The sequence below is a fragment of the Leopardus geoffroyi genome, chromosome D2 (genome assembly GCF_018350155.1).
Source record: "Leopardus geoffroyi isolate Oge1 chromosome D2, O.geoffroyi_Oge1_pat1.0, whole genome shotgun sequence".
NCBI classification, from domain to species: Eukaryota; Metazoa; Chordata; class Mammalia; order Carnivora; family Felidae; genus Leopardus; species Leopardus geoffroyi.
Window position 1 is genome coordinate 47,402,787 of NC_059334.1, and position 17,998 is coordinate 47,420,784.

The following is a 17,998-nucleotide window of genomic DNA, read 5'->3' on the forward strand; positions in this document are numbered from 1 at the left end:
AGTTAAGTGAAATCAAACCTAACATTGACCCTCCTGGTTTCCACTGGAAACTTCTCCAGAGGGTTCAAGGACATGTGTCACTTAGGACTTTTTGATCCGTTTTCTTTGCAGGAAGGGCTTCTTGTTCAGTAAGATGCTCATATAGCCCAAGCAACTGAGTAATCGGCACAACATTCTCTACCTTTCTTTCTCCCTCTGTGTCATAAAAATAACATCGATCATCTGGTATGACAATTTCTCTAAGATAAGCTGAGCGCGATTCACAGGGCGTCATCTACAGGGTCACATGTTTTCAATTTTCATTATAGTTTTCAATTTCATATAGTGCTGTGCTTCAATTTTCATTATTTGTCATATCGTGTTGTACCACACAGCACCAACAGCCCCGTAGTCAGGAGCCCCCTTCCACAATCTCACATGTATGCGATTTGCAGATAACCCTTAATTTATTACGTCCCCTGTTTTCAAAATCCCCATTTTCCATCATGTTTTAATAATATGCATAGTTAAAACATAAAATGGCAAGTTATGCTTTGCCTCAAATTAATACAACTTACATTTCTTAGCCAGCTTACAGAGAAGTCTCCAGGAAAAAAAATAAAGCCATGAAAAATTCATATGTTAATGCAGATTTTTTTTCCAATAACTTGCTACTTACTTTTTTCGCCACATTTACCTGCCCAAGGACTTACCCCAAATTTGGGGAAACAAAATATAGAAAACAAAGTAAAGCCAGTAACACTGCAGATATTGGGGTGAGTTGGTTATTTGGTTTGGGCTTGGGATTTTTTTTTTAATTTTGTATGACATTTATAAAGCATTTTATGGGCACATAGATAATGAGCTGGACTTTATAAGGAGCCACCATCCCAGGGATGCAGCACGGATGTATTGGCTTACACACAGTTCCCTGAACCCCCTGTAACTCCATTCCTTCTTCTCCCCTTCAAAAGATCAAATCAAAGCATAAGGGATATGGACTGACAGATGATAATACTTGATTCCACTATCATAGATGTAAACAATTTAAAGATGCTAGACTTTGGGGCACCTGGGTGGCTCAGTCAGTTAAGCGTCTGACTTCGGCTCAGGTCATGATCTCACGGTTCGTGAGTTCAAGCCCCGCTTTGGGCTCTGTGCTGACAGCTCAGGGCCTGGAGCCTGCTTCAGATTCTGTGCCTCCCTCTCTATCTGCCCTCTTCGCCTCGCACTCTGTCTGTCTGTCTCTTTCTCTCTCTCTCACTCCCTCAAGAATAAATAAATATATATTTTTTAATTTTAAAAAGATGCTAGACTTTAATCGGCATTCATGAAAAGTCAGTTGTGGCACCACAGTAAAATCCATGAGCTACATTTATTCAATAGCTTGGCAAGTGAGTTTCCCAGTAATAACCTCTTCAACCCGAAGACCTGCTAATCACATTTCTGTCCCTCTCCTCTTCAGAGAGAACATCTGACCTTTCTTAAGTGGTGACCATTCACAGGTAAGAAAGAACTCCAGCTAAGGAAAAGTGAGATGTCCTGGAGTGTAGGAAAGGTACCTGATGTTAGAGGCATGCCCAGTGCCTTTGAGACAAGGATTCTGAGGCCCCTGTCACAGGTTGGGATAAAGTTGTCCTAGGCCCTAATCTCCTTACAATTTCAGTGTTTCAAAATGAAAGCTCTTTGAGTATCTGCCTGCCTGCCCGTTGGTAGTTTTTCTTTCTGAGCCACCTGTGTTACAGAACATGAACTTGCAGAAAACCTTACCCCCCTCTGATCACCCATTTCTCTAGCCCACCTTGCAGGCGCTACACTGAATCAGGAAGCCAGAAGCCACGAACTTGAAACAAGCTATGAGTTGCAACTCCTGCAAAGACCAGACCAGACTAGTCAGAGCCACAGTGGACCACAGCCCTGACCTTTCACCTTTTTCTATCTTTATAATGCTAAAAATCACACCCAGGGATGGAGGCGGAACAGGCAAATAACACTTACTATGTGTGAAGGAGCATGTTCTGTTAACTGTGCCTGCGTATTTCCCCACCTTTACATGTTTAGACATCGCTCCTTTGCTGCCTCAGCCCCTCCAAACACTTTCCGCAGCCACTGTTCAGGGAACAGCCCGGTATCCTTCTCACTAAGGCTGTCGCCCTCATGCCCGGACATGAGCTTGCAGTAATGCTATCCATGCCATCCTTGGCCTCGTGTCTGTTTCTACCTGGGAGTCAGAGAACCCTGAAGTCAGTAACACCTTGATTTAAAAAAAAAAAAAAAAAAAAGTAGGTTTTAAAACTTTAGGCTATCTCTGACAAGCTTCTAGATGGTTTTATTATTATTATTATCATCATCATCATTTTTAACACTTTATTTTTTGGGGGGGCAGTTTTAGGTTCAGAGCAAAATTGAGGGGAGGGTACAGAGATTTTCCAGACCCCTCCAGCCCTTACACATGCATAGCCTCCCCGCACTGTCAACGCGCCCCCACCCACCAGAGGGGTACATTTGTTACAATACATGAGCCTACAATTACACATCAAAACCACCCAGTCTATCGTTTACCTTAGGGTTCACTCTTGGTACGGTACATTCTATGGGTTTGGATAAATTAATAATGACATGTATCCACCATTATAGTACTATACAGAATGTTTTCATTGCTATAAAAATCCTCTGTGCTATACTTATTCATCCCTCCCTCCCAACCCCTGGCAACCATTAATCTTTTCACTGTCTCCAAACTTTTGCCTTCTCCTGGAATGTCATATGGTTAGAATCATAGAGTATGTAGCTTTTCATTCACTGTGTAACATGCATTTAAGGTTCCTCCAGGTCTTCATGGCTTGATAGCTCATTTCTTGAGATTGGGTTTTTAAAAGCATTCTAAGAAACTTAAAAAGGAAAAGGTAAATTACTAAGACACATTGTCAGGCCAAACCCAATTGCTTTTCTGATAGGCTTACTAGTAGGGATCACAAAAAAGTCATGGATACCTCAAAGCTGGTTTTTCAGTAGACCAACTGACAATCACTAGCAGGGGCCATGTGGGTTAGATGGGAAAACATGGTCAAGGTAAAAGCCAAAACGGTCAAAGTAAAACTCCCAGAACTGTCAACAAAAAGAGTACAGGTAGATGACTCACTACGGGCCAACGCAATAAAGTCAGCAAAACCAAATGAGATATCAACTTGCAGACGTCCTTGAGAAGTAACTGAAAAAGTCTATATCTGAAAAAATAAGATAACTTATTATGTTGCCAAATACAAGTCAACAACCTTTCTATAAATCAGCAATAACCAATTTAAAAGAGGTGTGTGTGTGCACGTAGGGAGAAGGGGTAGATCCCACTTAGAAGCATGCAATACCTAGAAATAAACATAATAAAAAATGTTCAAGACTCATATTAAGACATCTTTACCAAATGATTAAAAATATCAGCCGGCATGCATGAAGGAACACAGCAGGTCCCTGGATAGGAACATTTAAAATCATAAAGATGTATAAGATGTATATACCCACACCAAAGTAATTTATAAAGTCAATTAAACCCCAATAAAATCAAACCCCAACATAATTTCTACAAAAGTAAGGAAGAGCAGCTGAAGAAAAAATGAAATGAGACTAGGCAAGACATTTATTTTAAAACTAATGAGACTTGCCCTATTCTCTAATAATTAAAATCATTCTGTATTGGTGAGGTATGGAGTTTACATTTAAATGTAGGAATTTAACTCATGAAAATGTAACATTTCAAAACAGGGAAATTTTATCTGTTCAGTAGATGACGTAGGGACAACAGGATAGCCATTTTGAAACAAAAAGGAAGCTAACTATTCCACACCATATATAAAAATGGATTCCAAAGAGAGAGAGTAAAATTTTCTTTTAATCCTTTAAAAACATTAAAGGAAAACAGAAAATACCTTTATAAGCTTGAGGTGGGAAAAAGCTTCCTAGATAATATATGAAGCCAAGGTACTATGTGTAATTAATTGAATAAATTACATCTCAATAAAAAATACAACTGAAACAGTTAAGCGTCTGACTTCGGCCCAGGTCATGATCTCACAGTTTGTGAGTGTGAGCCCCGTGTCAGGCTTTGTGCTGACAAGTCAGAGCCTGGAGCCTGCTTCAGATTCTGTGTCTCCCTTTCTCTCTGCCCCTCCCCTGCTCATGCTCTGTCTCTCTCTCTCTCTTTCTCAAAAAAAATTTAAACATTAAAAAAAAAAATGACTGAAAAAGGAATACCATAAAGGGAAAAAATGGCAAATCTAACAACATAAATATCTGAAAATGTATAATATCTATATGGTAAAGAAAAAAAACAAACATAAACACAGTGTAAGGTCAAATAACAAACTGGAAGAAAATTTTGCACCGTTATAGCAGCTAAAAGAATTAATGCTCAGAAAAAAAATATATATATGTATGTGTATATATATATATATATACACATACATATATATATGAAAAAAACGGCAACCAATTAAAAAACAAGCAAAGGTTATGGACAGGCAATTGACAGAAGAAATTTTTTTAAACAGTCAATAAACATATGACAAGATTTCAACCTCACTACCTCACTAATAATTGAATACAATATTGAAATTAAATTGTATTGAATATAATAATCAAAATTAAAACAACAAGGAAATATTATTTTTCCCATCATAGTGATAAATAATGAAAAAGATTAATAATATCCATTGTTAATGAGGCTTCAGGGAAATAGACTCTATCACGCGATGATACAGCATAAATTTCCAAAATCTTTTTGGAGAGCATACGGGCATTGTCTATTAAAAATTTAAATATGCATAGCCTTAGGCCCAGCAATTCTCTTTCCAGGAATGTAACCAAACAGAAACACTTGAAAACGTGCAGAAGGGTGTTCACCGAAGCACTTGCTGTGTTAATGAAAAATTGGAAGCTTCATAAGACCTCAGCACTAGGGGGATGATGGTGTGCAGTTTGGCGTTGTCTGGCTATGTGATATCGATCACAAAAAAGTGTAAGTAATATCATCAACAATGCTTGTACAGCATGAAGTGTAGTGTTGTTAGAATACATACGTGTTGGTGGGCACTGAGTGCCCACAGAAGACGGACTTGAAAGATGTAAAGCACAGACTGACAATGATTACTTCTGGGGATGGCAGTGAAACTGGGAATATTAAGATGTGAGATAGATCTCTGTGGGCTAGCATACACAAAGAAGTCCTTTGTGATGGAAGAGGAAGGATGGACAAGGGCCTCGAATATGACACATGATTGGAATGGGCCAAGGGAAAGAGAAGTGACTTCTCCAGAGAAGGTGCCATCATCAAGTTATGCCTACCTCAAAGTCATCCATGGCAAGAAGTGCTATCAAAAAGCATTTCATTTATTCATCAAGTACTTATTAGGCATCGGCTGTATACCAGGCACTCATAATCATCATCATCACCGTCATCATCTCTGAAAAGTCTATATTACATAGACCAATCCGTGGGGAAAAGGCATTTTCAATGCTGGTGGGTATATGAATTCATTAACTACTCTAGAGGTCAAGTCACCTCCTTAAATTGTATCAATCTAAGTGGCACCAATCGTTAAACTGAGTATTCCTTTGGACCCAGCAATCTTATTTCCAAGACTTTATTCAAAAGGCAGGGACATTTGTGGAGATTTACCGACCGTAATTTTGAACAACTTAACTGTCCAATAACAGTAACTGAAAAGATAAACTGTAGTACATCCGCATCATGGAATACTATCCTGCCGTTAAAATTATGTGATGGGAGCATAACTAACAACACGGGAAAATGTGCACACTAAGCCAGTCAGAAAATACTTATGGTATGAGTGGAATTAGGTTTTTAATTTTCATTTGCATAAAAATGACTATACGGATTTACACTGAAATGTTAAGTTACGCCTGGGTGGAGATATTACAAGTCGTTTTTATCTTCTTTAAACCCTGAAACCTATTTCTTCACATTCTTCATGTTTAGTAGTTCTCTAATTGAACTATATTATTTTTGCAATAGAAAACAACCAACATGTGGAAATCAGGGTAAAACCCTGTGACACTTGCTCCGTGCCAGGAACCATCCCCTCAATATACAGTATGAACCAACCTCCTTTTTCAACAGTGAGATGAGAAGACAGTATGCACCCACCTTTCTTTCTGGGAGTTCACAGTGAAAGACAAGCAGTTTTATTCTCACATCAAGAGTATGCAAGGGGCGCCTGGGTGGCTCAGTTGGTTAAGCGTCTGACTTTGGCTCAGGTTATGATCTCACAGCTCATGAGTTCGAGCCCTGCATCGAGCTCTGTGGTGACAGTTCAGAGCCTGGAGCCTGCTTGGGATTCTGTGTCTGCCTCTCTCTCTGCTCCTCCCCCACTCATGTTCTGTCTCTCTCTCTCAAAAATAAATTAAACATTAAAAAAAAAGAGTATGCAAGAAGGAGAGTGCGATAGTCCATGGTCAAGGAAGGGCAGTGAGGAGGGGTAGCGTTGAAAACATTCCCAAGAAAATTTCCCCTCTCCTGGGAATGGCTTGAGAAGCCCATAGGAAGGAGGAGAGCAAAGTGAGTATATTAGAAAAGAAAGAATATGGGGCCCAGTAGAGGAAAGGCACTTACTCCAAAACACTTCTGAGAATTCCTATTCAGTATTATAACACAAAAATATGTGCCCATTGTGTTTGTTTTGCTCTGGTTTTCCATACAACAATTATTAATGTGAGGTGAAGATTTAGGAAAACAAGGCCCCTGGAAATGAGCGAGGGAAAGGGCCTGGGGAAAGGCGCCCCAGGAGGCTGGAGCCACGGGCCTGTCCCCCGCCTTGCCCAGGAAAGACAGAGAGCCAAGCTTCCGCACACTCCCCCCAGCCTGGGGCGGACATGTTCCAACCTAAACAAGCCAGTCTGCTTTCAGGTCATGTATTTGGAACTACCTTTCCTTAACCCTCCTGATGTAGTCCCCTTGAAGCCTGTGTGGAATATTCTAGAAGGCATGGTCATCACTTCCTAAGGTTTCTAATCTTCCTGTCAGAAAACCACAGTCCTGCTCAGAGGCTGAGGCAGTGTGAGGAGCAGGAGGCTCTGAGGCGGAGCAGACACAGCAAGGGAGGCCCAGCTCTGCTGTGAGGTTAGAATCACTTCCAGGTGAGCGGTCAGAGGGTGTGTGGGTCAGGGGGGGCGGGGGGTGAGCATGAGACAGACAGAGGAAAGAGAAGCAAGAAAAGAGTAAGGGAAGGGAAGGAGAGGGACGAGGGGAAGAACCAGAAACGGGAGGAACAGGAGATTGAAAGGGAAGGAGAGGAAGAAGAGAGAGGAGGTTCTGAGAAGAGAGCGGGAAGGGGAGGAAGGGAGGGAAGGGAAGACAAGGGGGAGGTGGGGGAGAAGAAGAAGGGGGGGGAAAGGTGTGTATTTTCAGTGAAACCTTAAGAACTACCTCAGGTTTGGGGCGCAGGTACCTAAACGAACATTCTAGAAGGAACCCAGCTTCCCTCACTAAGGGTAGATTCGCATTAAATAATGAACGAGATGATTGCACTTGAATGTAGGAAATCTTTACATCCTTTCTAATTGGCACAGAGTCGTTCCTAACAAGAGCTGTAACGTACAGTTCCAGAATACACTGTGACATAAAAATAAAAAGGATGTGCATGAGACTTTATGTTTCGGAGCCAAGTGATATTCAGAGTAGATTCCCTCCTCAGCCTTTGGTCATCTGATGTATTTTTCTGTTTTCTGTGCCAAAAGATATATTTATATAATAGTCATTTGTTTTCTTGAATGAATATGCTTAGGGAGAAAACGTGCACATTTCAGATAATACATCATTCTGTGCTTAAGAACATTATAATGAGCAAACTCCAAAGGCAAATAAAGTTGTACTAAACACTATCTACATAAATTATCTACTTTAACATGTCCCTTTTGCATATAGGATATTAAAAATACCCTTTCTCCTTCCATCAAAAAAAAAAAAACCTTTTTACAACTGAGTTGTATCCCTTTTAAAAAGCTTATCAAAACAGCATCACTAATGCCTTTAACATTATATTACATGTATATAATAAAATTAGATTCTTTCCCACACTTGGGACCATCAGCTTTACTTTGTGATCCTCTTTATCCTGTACCAGACCAAATTCAAGTTAGAAGCCATCAAAAAATGCAATAGTCAGCACTCAAAAGCAAGTCTTATTAAAACTGTAGAACATTTGTGATTTAAAAAACGTGATAACCCTCAAATATGGCACTTGGTAGTTGAGATGTTCCAGGACACAACCCATGCCTCCTATCTTTCTCCAGGAAGGGAGGGCCACCTCTGGTCCTTTGCATGCTTTGGGATGAATTTCTCAGTGAGATGTTGCCTGTGGCTTAGATCACTTCCTCTGGGCAACAGATGAGAGCCACCAGCCTGCCCTGCTCTGAGGCCTGGAAACTGACATCAGGACCTCCCAATGCATGCTCCTCCCACAGATACCCAGCACCCTCTAGCCAAAGCAAGCAAGCCTGCACAGACCTGAGCTAGGGGCGTAGCACGCACATAGCCAGTCCAATCTTTCAGACGTGAGGGTTTTACTCAGGGTTAGGTTGGGCAGCATGGGGCCAGGCACTGGCTCCTTTCTCTCCTTACTTCTACGTTAGCCACAGCCTCTAAGGAAAGGGCTATCCTCATCCCCACAGCCTGTTTCGCACGGCCATGGCCCACAGAGGCCACGAAGATGCATTCTAGTCCAACAGAGTCATCCGGGGGCTCCTATCTCGCTGACTGGAGCGAGGACCACAGATCTGAACCCCTTCTCTCCCCCAAAGAGTGAACATGCCCTTACCTCTCATCTCCGTCGCTGAGGAGCCATTGGACCAGGCGGTCCACTTATTTCTGTGCTTGCTGATTTCCTGGACTTTGCACACGTAATGCCCTTGATCCGCTGGCCGAAGGGTCAAAACAGAGAGTGTATAGAGTGCCCCACGTCTCTCCTCGAGGAGGCACAGCCTCTGCCGGAAGGCACTGCGGCTATAATTCCCATAGTACTGCACCACCCGGAGCTTGGTCATCTTAACCATCAAGGCCTCCTGGGAGTTGGGGCGTGCAAAGAACCAGCGCACGGCCAGCAAGCTGTCCTTCCGTCTCTTCTGGGAGACGTGGCAGAGAAGAGTGGCATTTTCCCCCTCCAGGTAGTCAACCACAGGCCCCGGGGACACGGTGACATTGAGGGCCCCACACACCTCTGCAGAGAAAAAAAGGAAAGAAGAAAATGAGCACAGGCCCTGCCTTTCCCCACAAGGACGCACAGCGCGTCTTTTCTCCAGGAGCCATCTGCATGGCCAGAGGGGCAGGCCACCCTGATCCCGTCCACACTCACTCCGTGCCTTTGTGGTGGATGGAAGGACTCCTTCGGGAGCATGGCAGGGACAGGGGGTTTCTGCGGGCTCCCATGTCCTCACCCCTGAGACATCCCGTTCACAGGAGATGCTACTGACCATCTGGCCCAGACATAGTCTAAAAACATTTTGAATTAGCTGCTGACATTTAAAATCCAGGCAACTGGGGCACCTGGGTGGCTCAGTGGGCTAAGCATCCAACTTCGGCTCAGGTCGTGATCTCCTGGTTCGTGGGTTTGAGCCCTGCATCGGGCTCTGCACTGACAGTGTGGAGCCTGCGTGGGACTCTCTGTCTCCCTCTCTCTCTCTGCCCCTCCCACGTGCTCTTGCTCTATCTCTCAAAATAAATTAACTTTTTTAAAAAGTTAAAAAAAAAAACAAAAAAGATCTGGGTTTGGGAAATCTCTTTAAAATGTCCAGCCACATCCTATTCACCAGCCTGCCTCCCAGGGTCCACTTCGATCAGTTTCGTCCCGACCTGCCTGACCTGGCAATGCTGGGGGTCCAGGAGCTGGCCTTCCAAGCCCCTTGCCCTGTCTCAGCTTTTTCAACTGTAACCAAGGCAGAGTGTCAGTACTGGTCAGGTGGGCATTAAACCAGCACCGAGGAGCTGGAACAACAGAGGCTTCTTAGGTTCTTGCTCTAAGTCTTCAGTGGCCTTAGGATCCACAGCTTCAGAGCTGCAGTGCAGGGATAAAGAATGAACGAACCCAGGAACAGGGAGAGCTGGGAGAACCGCCCCACCCCCCAACAACCCAGAAGATGCTCCGAAATTCCAGACCTGGTCTACTACTTCCTGTCCTTTGTTTTCTTAGATCCACCCCAAGGGCTGCCCCTCCCTGGCTGCCTTTCTGCCCACCTTTGAGGGAGCCACCCCAACACCCACCCAGACCAGCCTGACCAGCAGAGCTCACAGAGGCCTTCCCCCAGGAGACGTGCTGCATGGGGACTACAGGGGCTCTGCAGTGCGGCCGTCCTGCCCTGGGGCTCACGGATGGACTCGTCACCTGGCAGGCAGAGCCCAGAAAGGACGTTTTACACAGGATGCCCAGAACCTCCTTCCATCCAAGCAAGACTGTCTTCACACCGCATCCCCTGTCCTCAACCTGCACTGCCAAGGGCCCAACAGCAGCAAACGCTATTCCCTGCCCGCCCCATTGCACAAGCAGGTGTCCCTGGGGGGTCATCTCCAGCCACAGCTTTCAGCCCCAAATGTCACCTCTGGTCACATGAAGGGGCTCGGGTCCTGATGTGAGGATCACCAGAAGCTTTGAACCCTGGCCAGGGCTGCAGGTATGCAAGGAGGAAGGACGAAAAAGATGAAGAAAGGCCTGAACCCCTCCACTGCGAGGAGCAAGGGGAAGAGGCCCTGTGTCTGCTGGGGCGGGAAGTTCTCACATAGAAAATATTCTTCACTGTAAAAATCCTGGCGATAAGCTAATCCTCCCATGTGGCTTCTGCTATCGAGTTCATAAACAGAATACCTTCCGAGATATGACTGGGGGGTCAATTTCCTTTCATTTTCTTTCTCCTCTCTTAGAAGCCAGGGCCCCCCAGGACACTCCAGGACACTCCAAAGTCCCTAACTCAATCACATCCACATAGTCCCTTTTGCCACATAAGGTAACATTCGCAGGTTCCAGGAATTAAGACACAGACATCTCTGGGGACCATCATTCGGTTTTAACCCCATCGTGACCACCATTTGTTACCTTAAAAAATAGGTGGGCATAAACTCACAAGAAAAAGGTTGGTGGCAGGTTGGACTCACCTTGTGGAAAAGAATGAGGACTTCTGTGTCTACAGCAGCAAAGGACAAAGCAGACCCCAGGGAGACACTTTGGGAATGAAGGGCATCAACAACCAAGGCAGGCGCACATTCTCTAGTCACAATCTCACTGTGACAGACATCACTCATGTAAGACAACAGAGGAGGAACTGCCCTCACCCCGTCTCCCCTACACCTTGTCCATCTGCCCTGCACCTTGCCTGTGCAACATATTAAATTAGCCCAAGTCCTTCCTGACTGCAAAGCTCTGTCTTTAGTCCCCACAGGGGCAGGGGCTCCCTGGCGAGCAGCCACACAGCCAGGACAGCAGGCTGACCCACTCCAACCTCTGTCCTGGGATTCGTCGCAGGCAGAGAGCGGCAGAGAGGCAGCAGCTGGCTTCCAGGATTGAAGCCCAGCTCCGCCCGCCTCCAAAGGCCCCCCACTGGAGTCAAGGAGAGCTGGGGAAGGCAGGAAATTGAAACAATATGGGTGGGATGAGAGAGCCCAGACCCCACACCCCAGTCTCCTCCTATTAACGCTGCGTGAAGGAGGGATTATTTATAGTGACTGAAACCAGGAGAATGTGCCAAATGTTCGGTCCCATGGGAGGCCAGATTCCATCCTGGAGGCAAACGAGTAACCCTTGCACTCCTGTGGCTCTGGCCAGGAGTCAGCAGCTTCCATCAAAGCCAATGGACTGAACCATCTGCCTAAACTGGCCCCTCCTCTTCTCTTTACCACACGTTAAAGCCCGAATCCCCACTCCTCAGGACTTGACTATGTGTGGAGATAGGACCTTCAAAGAGGTGATTAAGTTAAAACGAGCTGTTAGGAAGGACCTTAATCCAACATGCCCAGTGTCCTTATAAGAAGATGACTTTGGGCACGGATATGTGCACGCACAGAGGGCAGACCCCATGAGGAGGCAGGGAGAAGACGGCCATCTGCAAGCCAAACAGGGAGCCTCAGAAGAAACCACACGTGCAACGCCTTGATCTCAGACTTCGGGCCTCCAAGACTGTGCTGAAAGCCCCCCCAAGTCTGTGGCACTTGGTTACGACAGTCGTAGCAAATCAAGACACAGGAAGGCTCACTTTGGCCCTACGTGTGCCACCAACCCAGATATTTACACCCACTTTCAACTCAAGGGTGTGGGCGGTGGGTGACTGAAACTCAGGCCCAAAGGCCCCTCAGGGTCTTAAAGCGTTGCTAGAGGACACAGGCTCTCAGGGGTCCCCCCGCCTGTGATAAGCCTTCTCTGAAAGCCAGGTGTTCGCAATAACATCCTCTGCTTGGCACTGGAAATGGCTAGATTAAACCCAGCGAACACGGCTCGCGTGCAGGCATGGGGAGAGACGGGAGAAAACGCAGGCAGAGGCCCCCAGTGCCCAGCAGACATCAGCTGCTCTGGGTATTTCGTTAAATACCAGAAAAGAAAGCACCGTGTAACATCCACCTCACCGTGGTGGCCAGGCCCCGTATGGCTCAGCAGAGAGAGCAGCAGTGGGAGTCAGGACAGGGGGAAGCAAGGGCAAGCCCAACAGATGGAGTTGGGCTGACCAGAAGGAGAGTCCAGGCCTGCCCCTTCCGGGGCTCGGGCTGGATGGCAGAGAATACACCCCCTGCAGGGCAGAGGGGCCAGCCAAGCAAGCAAAGGCCAAGCCAGCTACCGGACAGGGGAGGGTGGGTATCACCCTCCTACCCCAGGAACGCAAGGGAGCAGCCCCGGGCGAGGCAGAGTCTCTCCTCTCCTGGCCTAGGAGGGAGAATTGTCAAAAAGTCATTCCAGCCCAGAGAAGAGCTGTTTCTTTTTTTTTTTTATCTTAATTTTAATTAATTAATTAATTAATTTATTTATTTATATTTAAATCCAAGTTAGTTAACATACAGTGTAATAATGCTTTCAGGAATAGAATTTAGTGATTCATCACTTACATACAACACCCAGTGCTCATCCCAACAAATGCCCTCCTTAATGCCCTTCACCCATTTAGCCCATCCCCCCCCCCCCCCCCCCCCCCGGCAACACCCCGCCAGCAACCCTCAGTTTGCTCTCTGTATGTTAAGAGTCTAGAAGAGCTGAATTTCTTGCTCTGTGACCCTGCATTGCAGGGAACTAAGGGGGGAGGTAGACTGCTCAACCCTCTGCCCTGGGCACCTCTCCCCTTTCCTCCAGCTTACGTCCCAGCCTATGCTTTGTGCACTTAATCGGTCAACAAATACTTGCTGAGCAACAGCCACATGCCAGGCCATGTACAAGGAAGACAGCTTTCCTAAACTCATGGAGCTGAGAGTCCAGTGGGCAAGGTGGCCCGTCATGGGGAAATAGACACAGGAGTATTTAACTGCAAATAGTGTCACATGCTACAGAGAAAAGGTGCGGGGCTTTAAAAAATCAGGGCAAGATCCTAATCTAGTCTGTGGGGTCAGAGAAGAAGGAGACTCTGGGGAGGTGACTGTGAGCTAAAGGCTCAGTTGGAGTTCATGACATAAAATTCAGGAGAACAGCAAAGAGTGATCTTCCTGGAAGAGAGAAGGTTCCACCTGTGCAAAGACCCTTAGGCAGGAGGAACCTGGTGCAGCCTGGAAACAGAAAGAACAGTGTCCTCTGGTGACGTGCACCACACAGTGGCCCACAAAGCCACCCGTGCCTACTGGTGGATCTCAGGAGGGTACTTTGTACCCCAGTAAGGGTCCCCCAAGGCCAGTTCTTAAAAGAGGAATATGACAACACAGAAGAAACTGACCCAGACAGAGCAACAGGATTCTGGCCACAGGGAACCCTATTCTTTCAACAAGCACATGCCTTACTACTTGGGAGCCCTGGTGCCCCATGTGGGCTGGGCACCGGGATACTCATGGCCCAGACCTTCCCAGTGGCTTGGTGGGGCTGGGCAGAGAGCCAGAGGTTGGCCCTGAACAAAGCCAGGCTAGAAACCTGGTGCTATTAGGTGTGAGACCCTCAGAGCCTGTTTCTTCACCTGAAAAATTGAAAGATGATGCCTCACGAGGTTAAGTGTGGGCTCCAATGAGAAAACACCTTTAAAATACCGGTATTAGTTTGTATGCTCTGAGAGCTGGGCAGCTGAGGGCTACAGAAAGTGACATACACGCCCATCCTCGAGCAGGGTGGGCTTCTCGAGTATATGATCTGCATCATACAGGGCCCTACATTTGAAGGGGCACCCCACTTGGCTCAATCTCTGCTGTCACTCTCTTGACATTTTTGAATAAGGGACCCCACATCTTCATTTTGCACTTGATTCCGCAAATGATGTGGCTGATTTTGACTATAAGCACACATCAAATTCCTGTGATTAGGATTTACGGGGTCTCACCCTGTTGTTCCTGTTTGGATAATGTCATGAGAAGGACTAACACAGCTCTGAAAACAGCTTAAAAGAACATCTTTGTAACGAATGGTATATAACTACTCACCTAGTACAAAGCCCCTGCCCCTCCCTCCAGCACTCATCATGAAGGGGAGGAGGGAAACTTCCAGCTGCAGGGGAGTGTAGGTAGGACTTCTAACAGAAACAAGGCACCCACCTTGCTTGGGACACAGAGGTGGGTATGGCCACCGGGATGTGCCAGTGGCTCTGTGTCCCATTCTCTTTCTCTGTCCTGAAGAAACTGCTCCCTCTCACTCCAAGAACTCCTCACTGCTGCCCTGAATTTTATGGCATTAACTCCAACTCAGCCTTCAGCTCACGGTCACCTCCCCAGGGTCTCTTTCTTCCCTGACCCCGCTTAGCCAGAAGTTACTACGTTTATGAAGAATGCAAATAGTGGGTACCAATCAGCAATAAAAATCTCATTTTTATTAAAAAGATAGTCTTGGGGCACCTGGGTGGCTCAGTCGGTTGAGTGTCCGACTTCAGCTCAGGTCATGATCTCACAGTCCCTGAGTTCCAGCCCCGCATCGGGCTCTGTGCTGACAGCTCAGAGCCTGGAGCCTGCTTCATATTCTGTGTCTCCCTCTCTGTCTGCCCCTCTCCTGCTCATGCTCTGTCTCCCTCTGTCTCAAAAATAAATAAAATAAATAAATAAAATAAAAAAAACATTAAAAAGACAGTCTGAATTTCAAATAAATCTCTGAAAGAAATACAATTGTATTACTTAAAAACCCATGGCACTAGGAGCCTGTGTTTATCAAGCACCAAGCAGAGATGTTACCAGACCTAGCCTATGGGGTGCTGCATTCACATTAGGCCATTACCTGAAAATAGCTTTCATCCAGGACAAAAACTGACATTGACCAATGATAGAGGCTAACAACGGCTGGGCGTGAACTCTATGCCTAGCACTGTTCTAAGCCCTTTAGAAGTATTTAGTCAATTGATACTCAAGCTATGTTTTTTTTTTTCAATGTTTATTTATTTTTGAGAGAGAGACTGAGTGCTTGCGAGCAGGGGAGAGGGGGAGAGGCAGACAGAGTGGGAGACGGACGATCCGAAGCAGACTCCATGCATGACAGCAGAGAGAGCCCGATGCGGGGCTCAAACCCACCAACTGTGAGATCATGACCTGAGCCGAAGTCGGACGCTTAACCCACTGAGCCACCCAGGCGCCCCATCCTGGAACTGTTTATCCCCAATTTACTGAGAAGAGGGCTGACACACAGAGAAGCTAAGCCCATTGCTCGAGCTCACATAAACATGGCAGAGCTGGCATCTGAGTGCAAGCCATCTGGCTTCAAAGGCAGCTCTCAACCACCACTCTGGACCACAGCTTGGCTTTTAGTAAATATTTTACCCTTTGGTTTCCTTTCCTATCAAATGAGGGTGGGACCAGGTAACCGCTAAGGTCCCACTCTGCCCCCAAATCAAGAAGCAGAAAAGTGCAGTGGTTAAGAGTCCAGACCAATGTATAAAGCCTCCCCGGGCACCGTGGTGAGGAGTCATGGGTGAAACACTCAGTGGAGTGGGTGGCACATGGTGAGTCCTCCCTGAAGCAGGGCTGTCTGATTACCTCCGGCATGGCCTCGGGCACAGCCAGGGCAGACTCTAAAGGATCCCCAATTGCAGCTCTCAAGTCTCCTGAAAACATGAGAATGTCCTTGACCCCCCAAAAGTCTCTCTCTGAGGGCACCCTCCTTGATAGCACCTGTGATTATTAAGAAGGTGGTCAGGGAGCCTGGGGCCCCTTGCATCCTGTTGGCTGCTGCCTACTCCACACAGGCCACCACAACTGGCCTGGCCCAACCACCCCAGTCAAACTCGCAGTCACGGTCAGCCAAGGCAGGGACAGGTACAAGAGCATTTCCTTCCCACTGCACCGATTTCAGATTCAGCAGAAACCCCACTGCACTGGTAGCCAGGGAACAATGGGTGAATTTCTTCCCACTGTGATCCAAGTCTCTCCTCTTCAGACTCTGATCTACACTGGCTACCCTTGGAAAATCACTTGCTGGGTCACCCTTGGAAAATCACTTAACTCAGCGCATCAGCTTCCTTATTCACAAAACAAAGCTTAGATGGTAGGAGTTCAGTCTAGGGCCAGGCTCCCTGGGTTCGAATCCCTGCTCCACAACTTACAAGCTTATGAACTTAAGGCAAGTCGACTGGTGGGTCTGTGCCTCAGTTTTCTCGCCTATAAAATGGGGATGATAACAGCACCTCCCCCAGAGGTCACAAACGGAGTTGATGTTTGCAGGGCACCTGGATATATAACTTTGGCTCCTGTCATGATCACTTTGAAGGGCTGTTGCGATTACATGACCTACTGTGTAGCACTACACAGGAAATGTAAGAGCCATTGACATACTCATTATTAACTATTATTCTAGCCACAGGCCCTTTGCAGCCCTGAGGCAGGGGGGCAGGGCTCGGGGAATAAAGAGAGCCACTTTTTCAGCAACTCAGAAGTGAAGGCAGCCACCCCAAGAGAAAGCCAGCAGCGCAGGTAAAGGCCGTGCTAAAGCAGGGTGCGCCGGTAGAGGGTCCCACTTCTTCCAGGCGTGGACACGCTGTCTCAGTGGGCCTGGTCTCCAGGACCGCCCACGGACAAGTCCCGGGTTGGGTTGCCGGGGCACAGCCAGCCCCTCGCACTGGGTCTGAGCAGCTCTCCGCAGAGGCAAAGGGAAGTTGCCGCCAGACGAACGTGCCCACAGTCGTTGGTCCCGAGTGTCGTGGAGAAAGAAAGAAAACAGAGCAACAACTAGGGCCGGCGGCGCGTCCCTTCAAGCTTTGCCCTCTAAGGCCTGGCCCCGCTGGGGCGCAGGGGCTGCTCCGAGTGTCCGCGGAGCCCCGGGGCCCGGCGGAGGCGGGAAGGGGGCCCCGGCACCGCGGCCGCGGGGAGCCGGGGAGGCGCCGCCGCGCTCCGCCGAACTGGCGCGGCCACCGGGACGCGCGGAGCCCCGGCCCGCCGGCGCGGACGGGGAGGGGGCGGCCCGCAGGCGGCAGGGCCTCCCCGCCAGGCCGGGCCCCGAGCCCCGAGCCCCGAGCCCCGAGCCCCGGCCTCCCCCGCGCGGGCTGCCCTCGCCCCACCCGCGCGCCCGGCCCCGCCGCGCTTACCCGGGGCCGGAGCCCGCGCCAGCAGCACGGCCGCCGCCAGCGCCAGGAGCCGCATCTCCCCGCCGCCGCCCGGCGCTGTGACGCCCGAGCAGCGCCGCCGCCCGCCCGGCCCCGCCGCCAGCCCGCCCCGTGCCGCGCCCGCCCCCCGGCCAGGGCCCCGGCCCCGGCCTGGCCCGCCCCTCCCGCGGCCCGCCCGCGCTGGCCCCGGGGCTGCTGGGTGCCGCGTGCCGCACAGGGCAAGGGTGGTGGGGGGCGGGGACCCCGCGATCGGTTCGCCCAGCGACCTGTGAACGGCTCACGTCGCCACCCCCATTTCACAGATGGGAAAACTGAGGTTCTGAGAAGGGATCGC

At 48.0% G+C, this 17,998-nt stretch overlaps 1 protein-coding gene across 1 annotated transcript in view; it reads right to left on the reverse strand.

Moving 5' to 3' along the window:
* Positions 1-17,769, reverse strand: part of VSTM4 (V-set and transmembrane domain containing 4) — a 97,758-nt gene extending 79,989 nt beyond the window's left edge. The window contains exons 1-2 of the mRNA XM_045437998.1: positions 17,647-17,769; positions 8,808-9,206 (exon numbers count right to left, since the gene is read on the reverse strand). Coding sequence (XP_045293954.1) covers positions 8,808-9,206; positions 17,647-17,701 — 454 coding nt within the window. The 5' untranslated portion in view covers positions 17,702-17,769. The remainder of the gene's footprint in view (positions 1-8,807; positions 9,207-17,646) is intronic.
* Positions 17,770-17,998: the final 229 nt, after the last annotated feature.